The sequence below is a fragment of the Rhinatrema bivittatum genome, chromosome 8, assembly GCF_901001135.1.
Source record: "Rhinatrema bivittatum chromosome 8, aRhiBiv1.1, whole genome shotgun sequence".
Classification (NCBI taxonomy): domain Eukaryota; kingdom Metazoa; phylum Chordata; class Amphibia; order Gymnophiona; family Rhinatrematidae; genus Rhinatrema; species Rhinatrema bivittatum.
This window is the reverse complement of record NC_042622.1, coordinates 40214205-40236805: the sequence shown is the minus strand read 5'-3', so window position 1 is coordinate 40236805 and position 22601 is coordinate 40214205. Positions and strand designations below refer to the sequence as shown.

The 22601-nt window shown below is 44.3% G+C and overlaps 1 protein-coding gene across 1 annotated transcript in view; it reads left to right on the top strand.

The window, feature by feature from the left end:
• Positions 1-21977, top strand: part of SLC12A5 (solute carrier family 12 member 5) — a gene marked incomplete at its 5' end in the record, with an annotated part of 200929 nt that extends 178952 nt beyond the window's left edge. Inside the window, 2 exon segments of the mRNA XM_029613484.1 lie at positions 1050-1183; positions 21275-21977. Coding sequence (XP_029469344.1) covers positions 1050-1183; positions 21275-21366 — 226 coding nt within the window.
• Positions 21978-22601: the final 624 nt, after the last annotated feature.

Genomic DNA, 22601 nt, shown 5'->3' with positions numbered 1-22601 from the left:
AGCGTGCACACGAGAGTCTTAACATGCATCCTAAGGTTTCTTGTATGAGGCCCTAAGCAGCAAGTATTGTGACCAGGATGTGAGCTAACCAAGGTTGTTCTACTAAGAATTTGAGAAAAAAATCTGAAAAATAAAAATACTTATTAGGAATTTCATGTGAATGCCTAGTTAATCTCCCTTATTTTGTATACCAGTGTCGAAAGTAAGTTCTGAAAAAAGAATAAAATGAAATACTGTACCTTCAGTACCTGATCCCAAATGATCTCACCAAACATAGGGCCTAATTCAATAAATGATTTTTCTCCATGGAAAAGCAGGAACAAATCAGTCACCCAAGTAAGTAACGTCATCTGCTGACGCCGACACTGAAAATAGCTCTCTCAGAGCTCAGAAAGACTGGTCTCGCCAGTTTATGAGTTACTGCTTCTCCAAAGGAGGAATTTGCCTACCTACCACAAAAGGTAAAGGCTCACCAAATAAGAGCCACTGCAACTGCTGTAGCTCATGGTGTCAAGGCTCTGCTCAAAACATTTCTTAGGCTGCGGCTTGACATCCATCCGTGCTTTTCCAAGCACTACTTACTGCCTGGACCAGGATTCCCACAATGATAGTAGCTTTGGCCAAGCACTTCTACAGAACTTCCCTCGGACTGCTTCTGATGGGTTGCACTATTAAATTACAGACTCTTTTTATGCAACCCCTAGCTTGGGAGTCTCCACTGATGTGGCCCTTTTGTTCCTGCTTGCCCACGGAGAAAGCAGGTGTTCTTTGTGGACAGAAGAACAAATCAGCCCTTGAATCCCACATTCCTCTGGGAACTCCTGCACATGCTCAATAAGACTTCTTGGTCTTTCTGAGCTCTGAAAGTGCTTTTTGTCCACATTAGAGTCATCAGATGACAACTTTGCTTTCCATAGGGACAGATCAGAGGGTGCACACTGGGATAACCACGTACAAACCTAATTGTCATAGAAGCTTTGTTTTAACTATTGAAGCCTTTTTCCCCCCTCATGGAACTGTATTTCTGAATATTTTCTGATTTTCCTTAGAAACCAGTCAAATGTCCGCCGAATGCATACAGCTGTGAAACTCAATGAGGTGATTGTGAAGAAGTCCCAAGATGCAAAACTGGTTCTGCTGAATATGCCAGGACCTCCAAGGAACAGGAAAGGGGATGAAAACTGTATCCTTTCAACAGCCAGCTTTTACACAAATGAAACACAAGTCACACAGAATAAAACTCAACACACCAGTTCTATGCTAGCATTACAAAGCAGACATAGAGATACTATACTAACTATATGCAGAGGAAGGACAGACTAGGTTCATTGAATGAGCCTTTAAGCATGCACCTGCTCTGTTTATAATTAGCTTTTAATATTCCCCCATTCTAACCTGCCCACTTAGTCCAGATGAAACCTCCCCAGCCTTGATCCAACATAGAACCCTCCTTAGCTCAATCCTCCACTTCCAATATCCCTTTTCTACCCTGATTCCTGTCCAAAAGCTCCTCCTTCCTGTCCTAATCCTCTTGCAAAGTACCCAGACCCTCAGTGGATCCTCCAGCAACCCCCTCTCCCAACTTCCACCCTGCCAGCAGGAGGAGTATCTCTTACCTCCTTGCCAGCTTGATGATGCTGGTGATATAGGAGCCAACTATTTAAAACAAACGGGGGTGATAAACTCAATACAAATTACCCCTCCTTGGACACAATGAAGGAGATTACTCAGTATTCAGGGTGTTCAAGCACCCATTGCACCCACAGAGTTGACAATCTCGTTGATCCAGCAGGAGGCAAGAGGCACACCTCCTGCTGCTGGGATGGGGTAGGGAAAAGGGGGCTATCAAAGGATCTGATGGGGACCTGAGAGTCATTTGGAATAGAACTGGGGTGGGGGGGGGGGGGCGTCATTTGGAAGGATGAGGATATAAGAAGTGGAAGAGCCAACCAAGGAGGGAGTTGAAGGGAGTTAGGCCGTGGGGTGGGACCATGATGCAGGGAGAGGGTTGTGGAGAATTGTTAAAGCCAGCATGGCTCAGCATAATAGCCTCAGAGCAGGAACGTTTTATTTCTTTTTGCAGTAAGAGGCCAAGGTAAATTTAGCTGTTGCTGCTGTGTTTTCAGTAAATAGTCCAGTACCTATTAATCAGGTCAATACCATACTCTTTATATGTTTAGCATATATGGCCCTGGAAAATGTTACCATGTCTTGGTTTCTGCTGAACAGAATTTTTAGCCCTGTATTAGGGACTAACTAGATTTCATATTCTTTAATGTTTACCACACACATTTAAAATATCACAGCATTAGTGCATAAGCCTTTTTACTGTCCTGCACAGATGCAGAGTTGATCTAGTTGGTTCTGCATGGTGCTATTTATTTCATTAATTTCTATATGGGCAGCCATGTAGGATTGAGACCCTCTCCGTCATTGCTTAAGGAATTGTTTGCATGGATGGTTTAAATTTACCCTGTTTTTTACTTTGATTATTGATCTATCCTATGTGGCCGAAAGGTTGTGACATATGATTTTTTTGTTAAAAGCTATAATCAATAAAAAGGAAAGTAAAAAAAAAAAAAAAAAAAATCAAGACACAAAAGCACCATTGCAAACAGTCACGTTACTGATCTCTCAGAAATGATTCTATTATGAACTTTATGAGACAGAGGACAGGAAAAAAATCCATAGTGATACAATTGCTATGTGAAAGATACAATGAATGAGCACCTAAGGGAGCAGCTGGGCCGGCAGGAGTCCAGCCGACTCACAGTCAGTAAATAGAGAAATGCAGCGTCAGAAATGCAGATCCCAACATCTTTCTCCTTGATATGCCAGAGAAAGAGAAAGAAACTGAGAGCAAAACGGGCAGCAAAATGCATAAGAGAAGCTGCTCCCTGTCTTGCAAAAGAAAAGGGCGTGATGTTCAAGTGACCTGTTTACAGTTGGTCATCTAACACTTAACAACTCTTAAACTTGGGAAATGTGAATACAAAAAAAAAAATACTCAACTTTAGAATCTGGCTTCACACTGTTATTATTCAACTGCAAATGTCATCGAGTCTTGCAGTTTCAAAAATAGAATTGAATCCAATGTACTACCATACCACTTTTCAAAGGGGAAATTAGATTTTTTTCACATGAGAGCAAAACTGGTTTCCTAGCAAAAATGTTTGTTAGCAAACAAAAGAGAACACATCAGCATTCAGTAGACTACAAAAAAATGGCCGATGCCTGCTTTTTAAACTATAAATTAGTAGTTACTAAATTACTTGAAAGTGCATAAGCGACACTCCAGAAGAGTCATATAGCAGTACACTGTAATTAATTATTTTAAAGTTAGTACACAAATAATTTCAGGTTGGAGTACACAAGCTGTTGAGTCATTGGCAATGAAGAGCCTTATTCAAAAAAAGATGTTTTCCCCTATGGAAAATATCTTTATTGAATAAAGTTTTAAACTGTTTTCTATGAAAATATCGAGACACAAATTGTAATGTCAAACCACAGTGCGGCATTGCGCACTGAAACCTGCTTTCACTACAATCTCACTACTTTTTCTTGGGTAAACTGAATACATCCCAAAGAAGCTTTCCAGAGTTCCCCTCTCTTCATCCAGTCGGTGAAGGCAGGGCACAGTTACACTGGGTTTAAATAGCACAGAGTCGCCTGGGTCTTGGGCGTGCGCATATGTCATTACAGTTCAATAAAGGAACGAGGCAGGGTGGAGGGGAGAATGCCAGCAGAGACGAGACAGTTAAACTTTGCCTAGATCAAGTCCTTTTCTGCTTGTTTCAAAGTGTTTGATCATCCTAATTTCAAATGTGTTCTGTTCTTTTGAAAATTAGGATGATCAAACACAAAAGGACTTAATAAAGACACTGGCTTTCCCACCTATTATCAATTCTAGGCCCTTTCAACTCCGAAATTTAACTGTCTCATCTCCTCTGGCATTCTCCTCCACCCTGTTTCCTTCATTGAATGTAAGGACACTTGCAGGTAGTCTAAGATATAAATGACTGGGCATTATGTAAACCCAGGAAGGTTGATATTTAGTGCTAGGACTTAGCTTTTTTGAGATGTGGAAACCAGAACTGCCTACATTTCTCCAGGTGCATTCTCACCTTAGAGTGATACAAAGGCATTATGATATTCTCTGTTTTATTCTCCATTGCATTCCTAATAATTCCTAACATTCTGTTTGCTTTTTTGACTTCCGCCACACACTGAATCAAGAATTTCAAAGTATTGTCCACTACGACACCCACATCCTAAAATCATGTAACTACAGTGTGGATTAATTTTCCTTATGTGCATTACTTTGTACTTGTCCACATTAAATTTCTTCTGCCATTTGGATGCCCAATCTTCCAGTCTCTCAAGGTCTCCTACAATTTATCACAATCCGCATGTGATTTAACTACTCTGAATAATTTTATGCCATCTGCAAATTTGATCACCTCACTTGTTGTTTCCCTTTTCAATTCATTTATAAATATATTGAAAAGCAATGGTTCCAGTACAGATCCCTGAGGCACTCCACTGTATACCCTTCTTCACTGAGGAAACTGACCATCTAGTCTGTTTCCTATCTTTTAACCAGTTTGCAGTTCACAATAGGGAATTGCCTCCTAGTCTGTGACTTTTTAATTTTCTCAGGAGTGTCTCATGGGGCACTTTCTCAGACATCTTTTGAAAATCAAAATACATTTTATCCACTGGTTCACCATTATCCACATGTTTATTAACCCCTTCAAAAAATATAGCAGATTGATGAGGCAAGATTTCCCTTGTGTAAATCAATGCTGGCTGTGTCCCATTAAACCATGACATTCTATATATTCTGTGATTTTGTTCTTTAGAATAGTTTCCATGTTTTTTCCCAGTACTGAAGTCAGATTCATCAGTCTATAGTTTACCGGATCACCCCAGAGCCATTTTTAAAGATTGGGTTACATTGACCACTCTCCAGTTTTTGGGTACAATGAACAATTTTAATGATAGGTTACAAATTAGTAGCAATAGATCTGCAATTTCATTTTTTAGTTTTTTTCAGAACTCTGGGGTGTATACCATCTGGTCCAGGTGATTTGCTTTATTACATCTTCCAGCTTCAACATGATTTGTTGCAGTTCTTCTGAATCATCACCATTGAATACAGTTTCTAACATGGTTATCTCCACATCATCTTCAGTAAACACCAAAGCAAAGAATTCATTTAGTCTTTCCGTGATGGTGTTATCTTCCCTAAGAGCCCCTTTAACCACTTGACAATTGAATGGTCCAAATGACTCCCTCACAGGTTTCCTGTTTTGGATATATTTTTAAAAGATTTTATTATGAGTTTTTGTCTCTATGGCCAGCTTCTTTTCATATTCTCTTTTAGCCTACGTTATCAATATTTTACATCTAACTTGCCAATGCTTATACTTTTTCTTATTTTCTTCAGATGAAACCCTTTTTCCAGTTTTCCAAAGAAACATAGAAATGACAGCAGAAGAGGACCAAATGGTCCATCCAGTCTGCCCAGCAAGCTTATGGTACCATCAGCCACGTCATACAGATCTCCTCTATAATGGTAGCATCAGGGGGTGGCATCTGCCATGGCATACAATTTACCCCCATACTTAGTTACTGTCTGAGTCCCATTCCCTGTTATCTCTTGCCATTGAAGCAGAGAGCAATGTTGGAGTTACATCACAAGTTTAAGGCTTATTGGTTAAGGGTAGTAACAGTTGCATCAGCAAGTTACCCCCATGCTTACTTGTTTTTCCAGACCGTAAAATTCAATGTCCTTGTTGGTTTCTGTCTGAAACTAATTCCCCTTTTCCTCTTTTCCCCCTGCCATTAAAGCAAAGGGCAATAATGAGTTGAATAAACAGTATGAAGGCTCATTGGTTAAGGGTAGTAACCGCCACATCATCAAGTTACCCCCATGTGCTCTTTTCCTCATTTCCATCCTCTAACCTTTAGTGATCCAGAATGTTTATCCGATGCCCCTTTGAAATCTTTCACCATTTTTTGTTTTCATCACCTCCTCCGGAAGGGCATTCCAGGCATCCACCACCACTGGGAAGAAATATTTCCTGACATTGGTTCTGAGTCATCCTCCCTGGAGTTTCATTTTGTGAACCCTAGTTCTACTGAATTCTTTCCAATGGAGGTGGTTTGTTGAATGTGCATCATTAAAACCTTTTAGGATTCTGAAGTTCTGTATCATATCTCTTCTGTACCTCCCCTCCTCCAGGGTGTACATATTTAGTTTCTTCAACCTCTCCTCATAAGTCATTTGATGGAAACCTCCCACCGTTTTTGTCGCCCTTCTCTGGACCGCCTCCATCTTCTTTCTGTCCCTTTTGAGATATGGTCTTCAGAACTGAACACAGTACTCCAAGTGAGGCCTCACTAAGGACCTGAACAAGGGGATTATCACTTCCTTTTTCTTACTGGTTATTCCTCTCTATGCAGCCAAACATTCTTCTGGCTTTAGCTATCGCCTTGTCACATTGCTTCATCATCTTCAGATTGCTAGACACTATCACCCCAAGATTCCTCTCTTGCTCCATGCACAAAACCCTTCACCCCCATTACATACATCTCTTTTGGATTACCACACCCCAGATGTATAAATCTGCACTTCTTGGCATTGAATCCCAGCTGTCATATCTTCGACCACCGTTCAAGCTTCCTTAAACCACGTCTCTTTCTCTCTACTCCTTCCAGCGTGTCCACTCTGTGGCAGATCTTAGTATCATCTGGAAATAGACAAACTTTACCTTCTATCCCTTCTGCGATGTCACTCACAAAGATGTTGAACAGGACCGGTCCCAACACCGATCCCTGTGGCACTCCACTTAACACCCTTCTCTCTTCAGAGTAGGTTCCATTTACCATCACACGCTGTCTTCTATCCATCAACCAGTTTGTAATCCATGCCAGCACCTTGGCGCTCACTCCCAAGCTTCTCATTTTATTTACAAGCTTCCTATACGGGACCGTATCAAAAGCTTTGCTGAAATCCAAGTAGATCACATTGAGCGTTCTTCCTCAATCCAATTCTTTAGTCACCCAATCAAAAAAAATCAATCAGCTTTGTCTGACAGGACCTTCCCCTGGTGAATCCATGCTGCCTCATGTTCAGCAATCCTAAACTCTTTTGGCTGAAATAGCCTTTTTCACCTACCTTTTAACCATGTTTAGCCACCGGCTAAATAAATAATGACTAAGTGGTGGGCAAGAAATGGTGCTTCGAGGAGGAACTACTTCTCTGGTTAATATAGACAGATAAGTAGCGATATTTAGACTTACCCGGCTGTGTTAACTGAATAAGTTAGATCTGCTCAATAGCAGGTCTAAAGAGCGATTTATTCAGGGATATTCAGCAGCATAACCACTCAAAGATGAGATTTGTACAATGTTCTCTTGCCCTAGCTTGATGGACTCTCTTCCAGGGTTCTATCATGCCAGGATGAGAGAACATTGAAGAATTCTCATCTTTGTATGACTTTCCTCACTCCAAATGATGTCAAATCTTCACTGAGGTCTACTGTGCTGTTCGTACGTCTCCCTCTGCATGTAAAACTGGCCCCAAAACCTTACACCACCACCAAAACCTCACCTCGAGTTACTAGTTGACCCTTCTATAGTGATATAAATAGTTCACTACTAGGAAGGTCTTTTAAAGTGTTTCTCTCTCTCTCTCAGCACTTCACAAGTAGCATTTTGATGAATCTAGGGATTAGCTGGGTATCTTTGAATATCAAGCCCAGTGAACCTGAGCTGTGTCTTCACTGATGAAGAGAGGATAACTCTCAAGAGCTTGTCACAGATGTATTGCAACCCCAATTTTTGCACAATAATAATCATAATTTTATTTTATAATTTGGTGTTATGGTGTTGCTACTGCCTTCTAATTGGTACACTGGCCAGCTACTAAGTCTGATATGGAGACACCATTGTAGCACAAAATAGGATCCAATCCCTCTAGCACTGCTTCTTTGTTGTTCACATAGGAACTTATTCGACAGCTGCAGTGTTAGTAACACAGAAGCCAGCAGATAAAGACCAGTTGGCCTGTTTGGTTTGCCAAGATTTCCTGTACACACTGCTAAGGATACATCCCAGCCGCTAGCTCAACTGCTTGTAGGATATCAATGCTTCTCCAAGTCAGTTTTCGTTGTCTTCCCGATTGGTTCTCTACCATCCTCTATGAGCATACAAGTTCCCATACCTAATCCATTGATTAAAAGCCTTATTAATGTGCAGAAAATACAAATGTTTGGGAATATTTATATGCATATGAAATGAATGGGTGGTAAGATCTAATGTATCATAGAAACATAGAACATGATGAAGACCATAGAGCCCATCCAGTCTGCCCAATCCCTTCCTCTCCCTCAGAGATCTTCTGTGCTTGTCCCATGTTCTCGTGAAGTCTGCTACTGTCATTGTCTCCACCAGTTTCAAAGGGAGGCTGTTTCCTGGTATTTAACCACCCTCTTTTTAAAGAAATGTTTCCTTAGATTATGCTCAAGTCTACTCTCTTTCATCCTCATCTCATGATGCCACATTCTAGAGCATCCTTTCCTTTGAAAGAGGCCTGTCTCTGGTGCATTTATTCCTTGGAGGTATTTAAATGTCTATATTTCCCCTTTTTCTTCTTTCCTCCAAAGTATATTCCCATATACATTATGTTGAATACAGTTGACCATTTTAGTAACTTCCCTCTGGACCGATTCTATTTGGTTTATATCCTTTTGAAGATGTGATCTCCAGTATTATACACAGTACCCCAAATGAGGTATCACCATAGATTTATACAGAGGCAATATTACCTCCTTTTTCCTGCTTGCTATTCTTCTGTCTATGCATCAAAGCATCCATCTTGCTTTTACCATCCTCTTATCTACCTGTTTAGCCACTTTAAGATCATCAGATATGATTACCCCCAGATCAGCTCCTGTTTTGTGCACAGAACTTCACCCACTATACTGTGCTGCTCCCTTGGGATTTTGCAGGTCAAATGCATGACCCCATATTTTTTTAGGATTAAGATTTAGCTGCCAGACTCTAGACCATTCCTCAAGCTTCGCTTGATCCCTCTTCATGTTTTCCACACCTTGATGCATGTGTGTTAGCATGCCTAAGGACACAGCAATGCCTAAGGACATGCCTAAGGACACAGCAATTTTATAACATATGCCCACATATGTTAAAATAGCCTGGACTTGCATGTGTGTGTGCCCTATTTTGCAACTGGATACACACAGCCACACACATCCAAGTATGAGCTGCGCAAGCGGGGGGATTTTATAACTGGTGTGCGTCAACGCCATGACCAATTTCACCAGTTCCTGCACCAGTTCAACCAGTGTAGAACTAGGTCCTCCAAACCAATGTTTCCTTTAAGGATTGGGTTGCTGTGAGCAAACATTTTTTGTTTGATTACCCTGTCAGCACTACTTTCTTTGATGCAAATAGCATATCAATTTTATGCTCATTTCAACCCAATCCTTAGAGAAAACATTGGAGCAGTATACACACAAATGTTCTCACATACACACACCCCAACACATTTGCATATTCACTCTCATACTCTTTCACACACATACTCGCTCATTCTCACAAACACACACACAGACCCACTCACCCTCATTACTCTCATTCACTCCCTAGACTCTCATGCACATGCACACTCACTCAGTTCTCCTCTACCACACACACACACACACACACACACACTTCAGTAACTGCAAATTCTTCATTGCCAAACACTTTGAGAAGTAATACAAATCCTTCAGGACTCAAACAGTAGCAGCTTTATCTATGACATAGCAGCAATGCAAATATTATACCATGCCCTAGAACACTAATATACCTCCTACTGGAGTTAACAGACCAAAGCCCTACAGAAAAACTACATACAAGCAGAAATACTGCATCTCAGTTACACTTGCAGAACACAGACAGACCCTTACCTAATACAGAATAAGGGACTGTAAATTAGAAACAGAAACATGCAGACAAACATAAAATGGAAAGCCCAAGAAAACAGACTCTGAACAGTGGAAAACTGAAGAAAGAATAAAACACATATATGTAATACATATGCCAATCACTAAAAATTCAAAATAATATATTTTTTTTCCTTTGTTGTCTGAGCTTATTTTTCTAATTGGCTGGTCCCAGGCTTTTTTTTCCTCCCAAGTTCCCTTTCTTGGTATCTTTTACACCTCTCTTCTTCCCTTCCTCCCTTCCTCCCTTCATCCATACCCACACACCAGCAGTTTCACACACACACACAAACACAGGCTCTCACCCAGCCACACACACAAACTCTCAAACCTCACCTTCTCACACAGGCTCTCACCCAGCCACACACACACACACACACAAACTCTCAAACCTCACCTTCTCACACACAGGCTCTCACCCACCCACCCACACACACACACACACACAAACTCTCAAACCTCACCTCCACACACACAGGCTCTCACCCACCCACAGACTCTTAAACTCGCCCCCACACACAGGATCTCACCCAGCCACACAACACACACAACCTCTCACCCACTAACCCCCATACACTCACAGGTTTTTAACTCTCACACACATATCCATAAAATCTCACCCACCCAGGTAGTCATCCCCCCCCTCCACACACACACACACACATACCTATACAGCCTGGCTCTCACACCCAGATACTCATCCACACACACACAAGCAGTCACCACCCGACCACCTAGGATATCACCCAGACACATACACACACCCAAGGCCCAGGCCTAGTCTTCAACCGCCAGCAGGATGAGGTCTGCTGGAGGCCTCCACATCTTCTCACTCTCTCTCTCTCTCCTCAGGTGTTGAAGGACAGGCTCCATGGTGGCCTGCCGAGTTGTGGGGTGGGCAGCAGCAAGAGTCACGTTTATTCGCACATCGTGTCCTGCTGCCGCGGGGCTGATCTTGCAGTAAGAGTGGACATCAGGATAAACGCAACTCCTGCCCAGGAGGTGTGATGCCACTGATTGGATCGGGCAGGGGATTGATTTATCCCCGACTGATCCGATCCCTGCGTGGGGTGGGGGTGGGGGGGGGGGCTAAAAGCTGTGCACAACCGAAAAATGTGCACGGTTATGCATGCACGCAGCTTAGAGGGAACAGTGCTCCAAACTCCCCTGCTTTAATAGCCTACACTCCCCCCCCCAGTTACACCAGACCCTTTAAACCCCTCAGGGATGGCAGGTTTTTGTTTTTGGGGGTTTTTTTTAAACTTACACCTCCTCCATAGCAGAAGTGAAGTTACACGGTACTGGACCTGGGTGCAGCACCAGATGCGTAACTATTTGCACACACATCTCATGGCCCCGCCCTGGAATGCCCACATCACACTCAAACCACGCCAACACTACGCCCCTTTTTGAATCAGAGTGAGATAGTCCTACATGCACACACATCTCCTGATTTTGGCGCACGCTAGGCTTTTAAAATGAATCTCTTAGTATCTACTGTATTGCAGATTTTGTTCTCATTTGCTAAAAGGCGAAGCTTTCCCGATAACCCTTCCACAATATTGCTTATGAAAATTCTGAACAGAACTAGATCAAGATCCGATCCCTGAACACACCACTGGTAACCCACCCCTTTCTTCAGAGAGAACTCCATTTACCACTTCTCTTTACTGTTTCATAGTCAACCACGTTCATACCCAGTCAATTACTTTAGGAATGTGCCTTGCTGAAATCCAAGTACAATTCTGTCACATAACACCTTAGTAATAGCAGAAGTTGCTTACCTGTAACAGGTGTTCTCACAGGACAGCAGGATGTTAGTCCTCACATATGGGTGACATCACAGGATGGAGCCCAATCACGGAACACTTTTGTCAAAGTTTCTAGAACTTTGACTGGCACCTACTGGGCATGCCCAGGATGGCACTAACCCTGCAACCAGCAGGGGTCCCCCTTCAGTCTTGTTTAAAAGCTATAGTAAATGCCAAAAAATAAAATAAGAAAACGTAACGAACCCAACATCGCGGGATGGCGGGCGGGTTTCGTGAGGACTAACATCCTGCTGTCCTGTGAGAACACCTGTTACACGTAAGCAACTTCTGCTTTCTCACTTCTCAAGCAGGATGGTAGTCCTCACATATGGGTGAGTACCGAGCTGAGGATGTCCGAGAAATGCACCAAATGTACCCAAGATGTGCAATAGGCACAAGGACTCGGGTGGAATTTGGTAGAGGGCATCCTGAACCCTAACGGGCAGGTGGAAGGGTGTTGGTACATCAAGTTGCAAATAGGTTGCTCAAGACAGACTGGCCGAAGATGGAATCTTGTTTTCCAGCCTTGTCTAAACAATAATGGGCTGCAAAGGTATGGAGAGAACTCCAGGTAGCAGCCCTACAAATGTCAGGAAGCGGCACCAAGCATAGGTGCGCTACTGAAGTTGCCGTGGCCCTGACAGAGTGTGCTTTAACACGGTCTTGAAGTGGAATGCCTGCTTGCTGATAGCAAAAGGATATGCAGTCCGCTAACCAGGAGGAGAGAGTCTGCTTACCCACAGGTTTACCCAATTTGATGGAATGGAAGAAAACAAACAATTGAGTGGATTTCCTGTGGCCAGCTGTACAGTCTAGATAGAATGCTAGAGCACATTTACAATCAAGGGTATGCAGAGCCCGATCTCCTGGATTTGAATGGGGCCTGGGAAAGAAGGTGGGTAGTATGATGGATTGATTGATATGAAACTCCGATACTACCTTAGGCAAAACTTAGGGTGAGTGCGGAGTACTACCCTATCATGCAGAAGTGTAGTGTAAGGCGGGTAGGTGACTAAGGCCTGTAACTCACTAACTCTGCGAGCGGATGTGATCGCCAAAAGAAAAATCACTTTCCAAGTGAAACAGCGGAGATCACAGGATTGGAGAGGCTCGAACGGTGGTTTCATGAGCCGATCCAAAATCAGGTTGAGGTCCCAAGAAGGGGCCTGAGGGCGCAGTGGAGGTTTAAGGTGGAGCAAGCCCTTCAGAAAACGTGTTACAAGGGGTTGTACTGAAATGGGAACATCCCCAACACCTTTATGGAAGGCAGCTACCGCACTGACATGCATCCTGATGGAAGAAGTTTTTAGACCTGATTTTGACAAGTGCCAGAGATAGTCTAGAAACTTTGTGGTGGAACAAGTGAAAGGATCAAGGGACAGTGAGGAACACCATGACTTAAACCTGTTTCATTTGTAATAATATTTTCTTGAGGAAGGCTTTCGTGAAGCAATCAGGACACGGGAAACTGGTTCCCAAAGGTTGAGAGGCTGAAGAATTAACCTTTCAACATCCAGGCAGTCAGGGACAAGGCCTGAAGATTGGGGTGGCGTAGGCACCCGTTGTTTTGAGTAATCAGAAGCGGGTCCTTCCCCAGTAGAATGTGCCTGCGAATGAAGAGGTCCTGAAGAATCGGAAACCATTTTGGCATGGCCAGTGAGGGGCTATCAGGATCATGCTTCCCTTGTCGTGACGTAACTTCACGAGAGTCTTTGAGAGAAGTGGAAGTAGAGGGAATGCATATAGGAGACTGGTTGCCCATGAGAGGGAGAACACATCTCTTGGTAATGAGTGTTGGCTGCGTGTGAGAGCAAAAGTTCTCTGCTTTGTGGTTTTGAGGTGACACAAAGAGGTCTATGTGAGGGTAACCCCAACGTTGGAATATTGAGTCCACTACTGAGAGGTTGAGGGACCACTTGTGCGGCTGAAAGGTGCGACTCAACTTGTCTGCCAACACATTGTCCACTCCCAGCAAGTAGGTGGCCTTGAGGTACATCGAGTGGGAAAGGGCCTCCACCCATATCTGTGCAGCTTCCTGACACAGGAAGTAGGAGCCCGTTCCTCCTTGGTTGTTGATGTACCACATGGCCACCTGGTTGTCTGTCTGAATCAGGATGACCTGGTTGGAAAGGCGATCCTGAAACACCCTGAGAGCATATCTGATTGCTCGTAGCTCCAGGAAATTTATTTGGTGTTGGGCTTCCTCTGGAGACCAGGTGCCTTGAGTCTGCAAAGTGGCAACATGTGCTCCCCAGCTGAGGTTGGAGGCATCGGTTGTAAGGGTTATTTGAGGATCTGGAGCCTGGAACGGAAGGCCTTGGAGGAGATTGGAGTGATTCTTCCACCAAGCTAGAGATAAGCAAAGTGGGTTGGTGATGTGGACAATGGCCGACAGTGGTTGAGATGATTGTATCCACTGTGACCTTAGAGTCCACTGCATGACTCTCATGGCGAGACGAGCCATTGGAGTGACATGTACAGAGGACGCCATGTGTCCTAGCAACACTAGGAAGTGAAGTGCAGTTGATGGGCGAGAGAAATGAGAGTGAGAGCTTGTTCTCGAGGAAGAAATGCTTTTGCTTTGAAGGTGTCCATGTCTGCTCCTATGAACGACAGGGTTTGTGATGGGACTAAGTTTGACTTTGGGTAATTGATGAGAAACCCTAGAGAGATCAGGGTATGCAAGATGAGACGTAGGGACATCAGAGCAGAGCCAGTCTTCCCTTTACAGAAGGGGAAGGAGGGAACCCAAGGTTACCATCTTGAACATTTCTCTTTGTAGGTACTTGTTTAAGGCACGAAGGTCTAGTATTGGGCGAATGCCATCTAACTTTTTTGGGATTAGAAAGTACTGGAAATAGAAGCCTAGGCCCTGTTGAGAGTAGGGCACTGGTTTGATTGCTCTGGATCGAAGGAGGAGAGAGACCTCCTGATCCAGGAGTGGTGAGTGATTGGATGTTCCCCACATCAGCCGAGATGGGGAGTCCGGCGGAATGGCGAGAAAGTTGAGATGATAACCTTGAGTGATTATGGCAAGAACCCACTGGTCTGAGGTGATTGTGTGCCAGAAGTTGCTGAAGTGGCACAATCGACCTCCCACTGGTATATGCAGTAGTGGAGGCTGAATGCTGCTCTCTAGGAAAGAGTCAAAAACCAGATGCTGGGCCTGCCTGAGGGGTTGTCTGTGTTTTTTGCCTGCGAGGTTGCTTGGACTGGCCTTTCTGGTAAGGCTTAGTAGAGCGACCTTTGGACAGTGGAGGATAAGATTTCCTTTGGCGGTAGAAAGACTTTTTGGGATTCTTTCTGAATGTTTGCTTAGCAGGATATTCAGAAGGCAACAAGGACAGTTGGCGAAGAGTCTCATGGTGATCTTTGAGCTGTGCCACTGCTTGTTGTATCTGTTCACCAAAAAGATCGTCACCAGTGCAAGGCAAGTCCTGGACCTCAGGTCGTAGGTCCGAAGACTTTAGCCAGGCCCACCTCCTCGCAGAAATAGCTGTTGCTGATACCCTGGAAGCTGTGTCAAAAATATCATATGCTGATCTTATTTCATGTTTGCCCACTTCTAATCCTTTTTGAGTCAGGGCATGTAATTGTTCTTGAGACTGCTGAGGCAGGGACTCAGCAAAGTCCTGTATTTGTTTAAAGAGGACCCTGTTGTACTGGGTCATATAGAGTTGGTAAGAGGCAATGCGGGATATAAGCATTGACCCCTGAAAGACAGGCCGACCTATGGCATCCAGGAACTTTTGCTCCTTCCCTGGAGGGAAAGAAGAGTGAGGCTTGGAGCGTCAGGCTTTCTTTTGGGCTGACTCAACAACCACTGAATGGTGATCCAATTGAGTTTTTTGGAAACCTGGAGTTGACTGGACTAGGTATATGAGGTTTGCCTTTCAGTTAACTGGTGCCACCGAACCAGGATGCTCCCAATTCCTCTTCAGAAGATCCAAGAGGACATCATGGATAGGGATAGAGGTAATTTCTTTAGGAGCATCCAGAAATTGCAGAAGTTCCATTATCTGGTGTCTATCATCTTGTTCTGTCTGAAGTTGAAATGGAACCAATTCAGACATTTCCTTCACAAAATTAATGAAGGACAAGTCCTCTGGAGGAGAACGCTTCCTGCTTTCAGTAGGAGAGGGTGGTGATGGTAAGTCATCGGTATCCTGGGACGAATCATCGGTCCATGTGTCATAGGGTTCATCAACAGCACCCCTAGGATCCTTAGAGGGACGAAATGATGGTATTCCTGAAGGTCCTGGTTGAGGCACCGAAGGCATTGAGGGAGTCACCGGAGGCATCGATGAGGGCACCAAGGACATCAATGGGCGGATCGGCAGCATCGATGGTAGCAAAGACTCTATCAGTGACATCGATATCTGAGGCATCGGTAGGACTCATGATGGAGGAAGTAATGGTGTTTCTCCTTCTTCTGTCGATGAAAGAGGAATTGGGGAGGAGGGTACCGGGCCCATCGGTGGAAAAGCGGCAAGAAGTGCTTCCATCCTCGTTAGTAGTGGTGCCAGCGCTACGGGAATGGGATCGGTAGCCGGTTTAGGAATCGACACCAGCATCGGAGGAATTTTGAAGCCTTGCATCGCTCTGCCAATGGCCTCTTGAATCATGTGATCCAACTCCTCTCAGAAACCTGGAGCATGGAGCCCCGATGCCGGAGAGGAGGCAGAGGCATAGCCAGAGGGACCACCATTGGAGGTGGAATCACGGCTCCTATCACCGGTCCCGGTGAAGGTTGCTTCAGTGACCCGGAGCCAGATAGGGACTGTGCCTTTTCTGGACGGGCTTTCTTCGGCAGCGGCTCACACGGTGGTGACATCGAGGACTTGCCTGCGTCGATGGTCTGAGACCTACGGTGTCGATGTTGATGCTTTTCTCAACGATCTCCTCGGTCCTTATGCTGAGGAGGAACAGAGGGTGTCGATGGCTGCGGAGTCGTCGATGCCGGTCGGACACTGGTCAGTGCACGATACTGGTGCGACGTAGACTGTGTCTTCTCGGACGACCTGGAGGCTATGGACGGCGTCGGAGTTTGTGATCAAAAGAAAAGTTCCATCTTCTCCATTCTGGCCTTGCGACTTTTTGGTGTCATAAGGGCACATTTGATGCAAGTAAAGACATCATGCTCGCTCCCTAGACACATTATACAGACCTTGTGAGGGTCAGTAATGAACATTGTGCGAGTGCAGTCGGGACATCGACGGAACCCCGATGCCATGGCCTCTCAAAAAATTTAGCCGCAGTGCAGTCGATGGCCAGTAGGCCGCGAGGGCCGAACTCGACGGGAATCGACCGGAATCAGGTAAAAAACTTACCGGATCACCGCGGACACAAAAATTGAATAGGGAGACCCCTGTGGGGTATTAAATTATGAAGTAATTCCGTGAGGAAAATTCCTGTCAGGAATCTGTATAGAGCTCCTTAACCCACGTGGCTACTGTTGCGCGGAAAAAAGAAGACTGAAGGGGGACCCCTACCGGTTGCTGGATTAGTGCCATCCTGGGCATGCCAAGTAGGTGCCAGTCAAAGTTCTAGAAACTTTGTCAAAAGTGTTCCGTGATTGGGCTCCATCCTGTGATGTCACTCATATGTGAGGACTACCATCCTGCTTGTCCTGTGAGAAACCCCTAACACCCACTGAGGGTTAACCCTGTGGTCACTTGGAGGATCCTGTGCATGTACTCCTGTACATGTACTCCTACACTGGCAACCTCCCACCTGCCAACTGGGTTTCTGCTTGTCTCTGGGCAAGTTCCCTGCCTGCAAACTATCCTCTGATGGTTTCTAGGGACCCTACACCAGTCAAGGGTCACACGGTTCCTAGAAATGCATCCACACACCCACACACACACAATACCCACCATCACTAATCTGTCCAAGACAGGCAGAGCTAGCAAACTAATATGTTTTTTTTAACAAAACGTAGGAACAGTGAACAGAAAAAGATTTAATTTGCAAACAGGAACAGGTAAAACAAGATTAAACAGCAAAACTTAGCCATACTTATCTAGTGCCTCAGGATGTCAGGAAAATATGCTGGCCACATGAACTGAACAGAGCCAGAGCACAACAATTTGCTCTCTCTAGCCGAGACTAGAGAATTCTAGTCTCTTCAGAGCTAGTTCTCTGTCTTAAAGGCCAATGAGGGCACAGAGTACCAATATCAGCTGTTTGACCAATGCCTTCTGACTAGTAAAAAGATTTAATTTGCAAACAGGAACAGGTAAAACTCTGTCAGAAATATCTTACAGAAGTATCTGTAAGATATTTCTGACAGAGTTTCTTTAGAGATGCTGGGATATCTATGCTGTTCAAGCTTCATTCTGAGTCAAACCAGCATCCCAAGCCTCTGTTTGAACTACAGTGAAGAGGTCAATCATTACCTGTAGGCCAGCCAAAGGAAATAAGGTGCTTCTGGGGAAAAAACCAAAAGGCCTAAGGCAAAGCAAGAAATCATAGTGCACACAAACCCATTCACCACAACTACATCTAGCATTCTGCCCTGATACAAATCTTTGGTCACCCAGTCAAAGAAATTGATTAGATTCATTTGACAAGATGTACTTCTGGTAAAAACCATGCTGCCTCAGATTCTGTATCACTGGATGCCAGAAAATGCACTATCCTCTGTTTCAGCAGCGATTGTATTAATTTATTCACCACTGAGGTCAGCCTAACTAACTTGTAGTTCCCAGACTCCTTCTTACTTCCATTTTTGTGAAGAGGAACATCTGCGTACCTCCAGTCCTTTGAAACCACTCCTGACACAAAAGAAAGATTGAAAACTTCCCCAAGTTCCCTTAATACCCTCAGATGTATCTCCTCTGGTCCCCTTGCTTTATCTATGTTGTTTTGCTAGCTCCTCACAGTCATCTGAAAATTGTTGCGGTCTCTCATTTTCATTCCCACCTGCAGCAGTTGTTTCTGGTCCTTTCTCTAAGCCTTTCATCGGTGAGCACTGAATACAAATATTTGTTAAGCTATTCTGCATTTTCCTGCTCAGCCCCCCCTTTCACCTTTAGTCTTTCGGTTCCATTTTTGTACTTCCTCCTGTCACTAATTAAGACTAAAGCTTGTTTTACTGTATGAACTATTTTATCTTTCATCTGCACTTTTGCTCTCCTGACCACTTTTTCCACTTCTCCATATATTGTTGCCTGTCTTCTTGTTTGTGGAATCTCTTGTAGTTTATGAACTCTAACCTTTTTTCCCCCTTATCTTTTCAGCTACTTCCTTAGAAAACTAAGGAAGGTAATTTGCCTTTAGCAATCCCTGAGTACTAAGTGAACTCTGGCTTCCCTGATTCAGGGCCCATTGCTATGGCCACTAGGCTATAACTCCACTCCAAAAGCTATTTGGAGGTTATCACAATCTCAGCGGATTGTGATAAATTGCAGGAGGATCTTGTGAGACTGGAAGATTGGGCATCCAAATGGCAGATGAAATTTAATGTGGACAAGTGCAAGGTGTTGCATATAGGGAAAAATAACCCTTGCTGTAGTTACACAATGTTAGGTTCCATATTAGGAGCTACCACCCAGGAAAAAGATCTAGGCGTCATCGTGGATAATACTTTTAAATCGTCAGTTCAGTGTACTGCAGCAGTCAAAAAAGCAAACAGAATGTTAGGAATTATTAGGAAGGGAATGGTTAATAAAACGTAAAATGTCATAATGCCTCTATATCGCTCCATGGTGAGACCGCACCTTGAATACTGTGTACAATTCTGGTCGCCACATCTCAAAAAAGATATAGATGCGATGGAGAAGGTACAGAGAAGGGTGACCAAAATGATAAAGGGGATGGAACAGCTCCCCTATGAGGAAAGACTGAAGAGGTTAGGGTTGTTCAGCTTGGAGAAGAGACGGCTGAGGGGGGGATATGATAGAGGTCTTTAAGATCATGAGAGGTTAGTGTAGCTGGGTTCAAAAAAGGTTTGGATAAGTTCTTAGAGAAGTCCTTTAACTGCTATTAATTGTATCAGTTCTCCAACATCCACAAAATCAAGAGAAACCTTGTTCAGTGGTATTTTTTGTGTACTGTGGCTCTATTCCAGGATAACCAATTTTTAGTTATCCTTTTCATTCGCCCCGTATATTACTCTTTTTTATTCGTACTTTGACACTTGTTTTTCTTTTTTCTTGTTTTCTCCTTTTACTTTTTACTTATGAAATCCCTTCTCCCTGACTGCTTATCCGACCCACTTGTGTATTCTTATGGTCATAAACTTATCAAGGCTGCCGCCTCTGTCTCTTCTCATGGGATCGGATCCGCCCGCCCGACATTGGCCATGTTTCGGCATGGTTTCCCTTGATTTTGTGGATGTTGGAGAATTATTAGCTAAGGGAAAGAGGTTAGTTGGTGTATAATTAATTGCATCAGTAGCATGGGATCTTCTTAGTGTTTGGGTAATTGCCAGGTTCTTGTGGCCTGGATTGGCCTCTGTTGGAAACAGGATGCTGGGCTTGATGGACCCTTGATCTGACTCAGCATGGCAATTTCTTATGTTCCTTTTAGTTTTGCCCACTGCACTTGTACTTCCCTTAGCTTATCCCATCCAATTAATGACTTCTTGATGTACTCCCCCATCAGGGCCGGCACGTCCTATTAGGTGAATTAGGCAGTCGCCTCAGGTGCTGACCCTTAGAGTGTGCTAAGGAGCAGCCAAGTGGTGCAGTAAGTGGAGCCTATTTTGCTCGTGGCAGAGGAATAGAGATTTGATGGCCGCGAGCTGTGCCCATCCTGCTCATGGCCCAAAGAAGCATACAGTCAGTGTGCTCAAATGTGGTAGAAGCTGGGGCCAAGACCGGGGGGTGCAAGGCAGAAGGCTCGCCTAGGATGCCTAATACCCTTGCACCAGCCCTGTCCCCCATCTTAACAAAATTAGTTTTTTGGAAGTCTAGGACCCTTGCCTTTGAATGAACTACCACTGCCTGTGTTCTAATACTGAACCACACCATCCAATAATCACTGGATCCCAGGTTATCCCCCTCCCCCCCCCCCCCCCCCCCATATGACATCAGAGGCATGCTCCCCCTTTGTAAGGACCAGGTCCTATATCACCCTTTCACACGTTTCTTTTGTTACTAGCTGCTGCAACAGTTCTTCCTGCAGACAATCCAGGATCTCCTGGCTTCTAGCTGACACCACAGGTGGGATGTCCCCTTTCGTACCAATGTTGTGAATTACTTCAGTTAAATGTCTATTTCTTCTGTCTGCGATGGAGGTCTGTATTATTACAGCATTGTAATAAATATTCCTTTTCCTCTCTCTTACCTGCTGCCTGTGCCATTCTTGGCACGTTAGGAATGTTGGTATCTCATCAAATTAGTGAGTGGATACTCTGGTTGTGTTGCTGGTTTACTGCTTTTCCAAGCACTGTAGCATAGGAACATGTCGGCATTTCCTGCTCTTCTCCTTGACAGACTCTTTCAGACATGGAGTTCTTGGAAGTTCTGACAGAACACTTAGACCGAGTCATGCTTGTCCGTGGTGGCGGGCGGGAGGTTATTACCATCTACTCCTGAAACCTGAACACTTGCCTGAGGTTTTTATGCACCCTGAAGTTTCCCAGCCCTCTGCATCCCAGCTCTGGAAAGGGGCAGGGGGGTGTTCTGTTTGTGTCCGGTGCTCTGAAAACTTCACCTGGCTTCAATCCTATCCCTGATATTTTTCCATTTGAATTGCGGCACCAGATCTTCCATGAGCATTCCAGCACAAGAGCATCAGTTACTCATATTTTCATCACAGCACTGCTGTTGTTGTTTATATATAAATCTATAATATAATCTGGCTCTTAAAACTGAGCTTCACTGAATGGGAAAGCACCGCTACCATCACCCACAGGCTCCGTCCATTCTCTCCTGCTTACTATTTCTCACCACCCAAGGGACAGAAGTGGGGATGGTTGTGTTGGATTGCTTTTGACCTAGGAGTTGATGCTTTATTGAACAGACAGCTGGACAATAGAAGAATGCAGTGTGACTTCATCTCCCTGTGGCTCCATGCCCCACCTTTCATTTTTTTTTGGAAGGGTTTTAAATTCTTGTAGCCACTCCCTTAGGAATACTACTGATTAACCATTTATCATATGATTAAGAGTGGGAACTATTGAGAAGCAGCAATAGAGAGACAGAAGAGGACCACCAGCATGCTTCCCCCCCCCCCCCCCCCCCCCCCGGTCAAATAGCTGCCACCTCTGCCCCTTTGTTTTGGTGCTCAGCTTCATGTGTAAATGTTCTTCCTTGGGTTTCAACAAATATTCCCTGAAGATTTAGCACTGAAAGGCGTTATCTATGGGAGGGAGGGAGGGGGGGGGCTAGAACTAAGCAATTGTTAGTGTTACTACGTCATTTTTCAAAACAGCCCCCTCTCTCTCTCTTGCTGGAGAGAGAATAAAGACCTCCGCGCTCTCCTCAGCTTACCTCTACCCCCATCGCTCTTGCATGGACTGAGAGTTGTGTCCCTGTGCATGGCTCCCTGAATGGCAATCACTCCTGGATTTGCAAGTAGAAGATTGCCAATATCATCCAGGTTTCCAGCTGAAGCAGGAGAGGTGCTGAAGCAGTGGGAAAGAACAACTGAGACAGAGCTTGTGCAAGAATCCTGGCAAAGTTATTGAAGGAGCACATTGCAATAATTATCAGATCACTGCTGCCTCCATTAATGTTAGAAAATTATGGATGCTGCCTTTAATCTATGTAGCAGATACATGCCCTGGGCACTGCTACAAATTATCCCAACAGAAATGTGGCAGACTAAA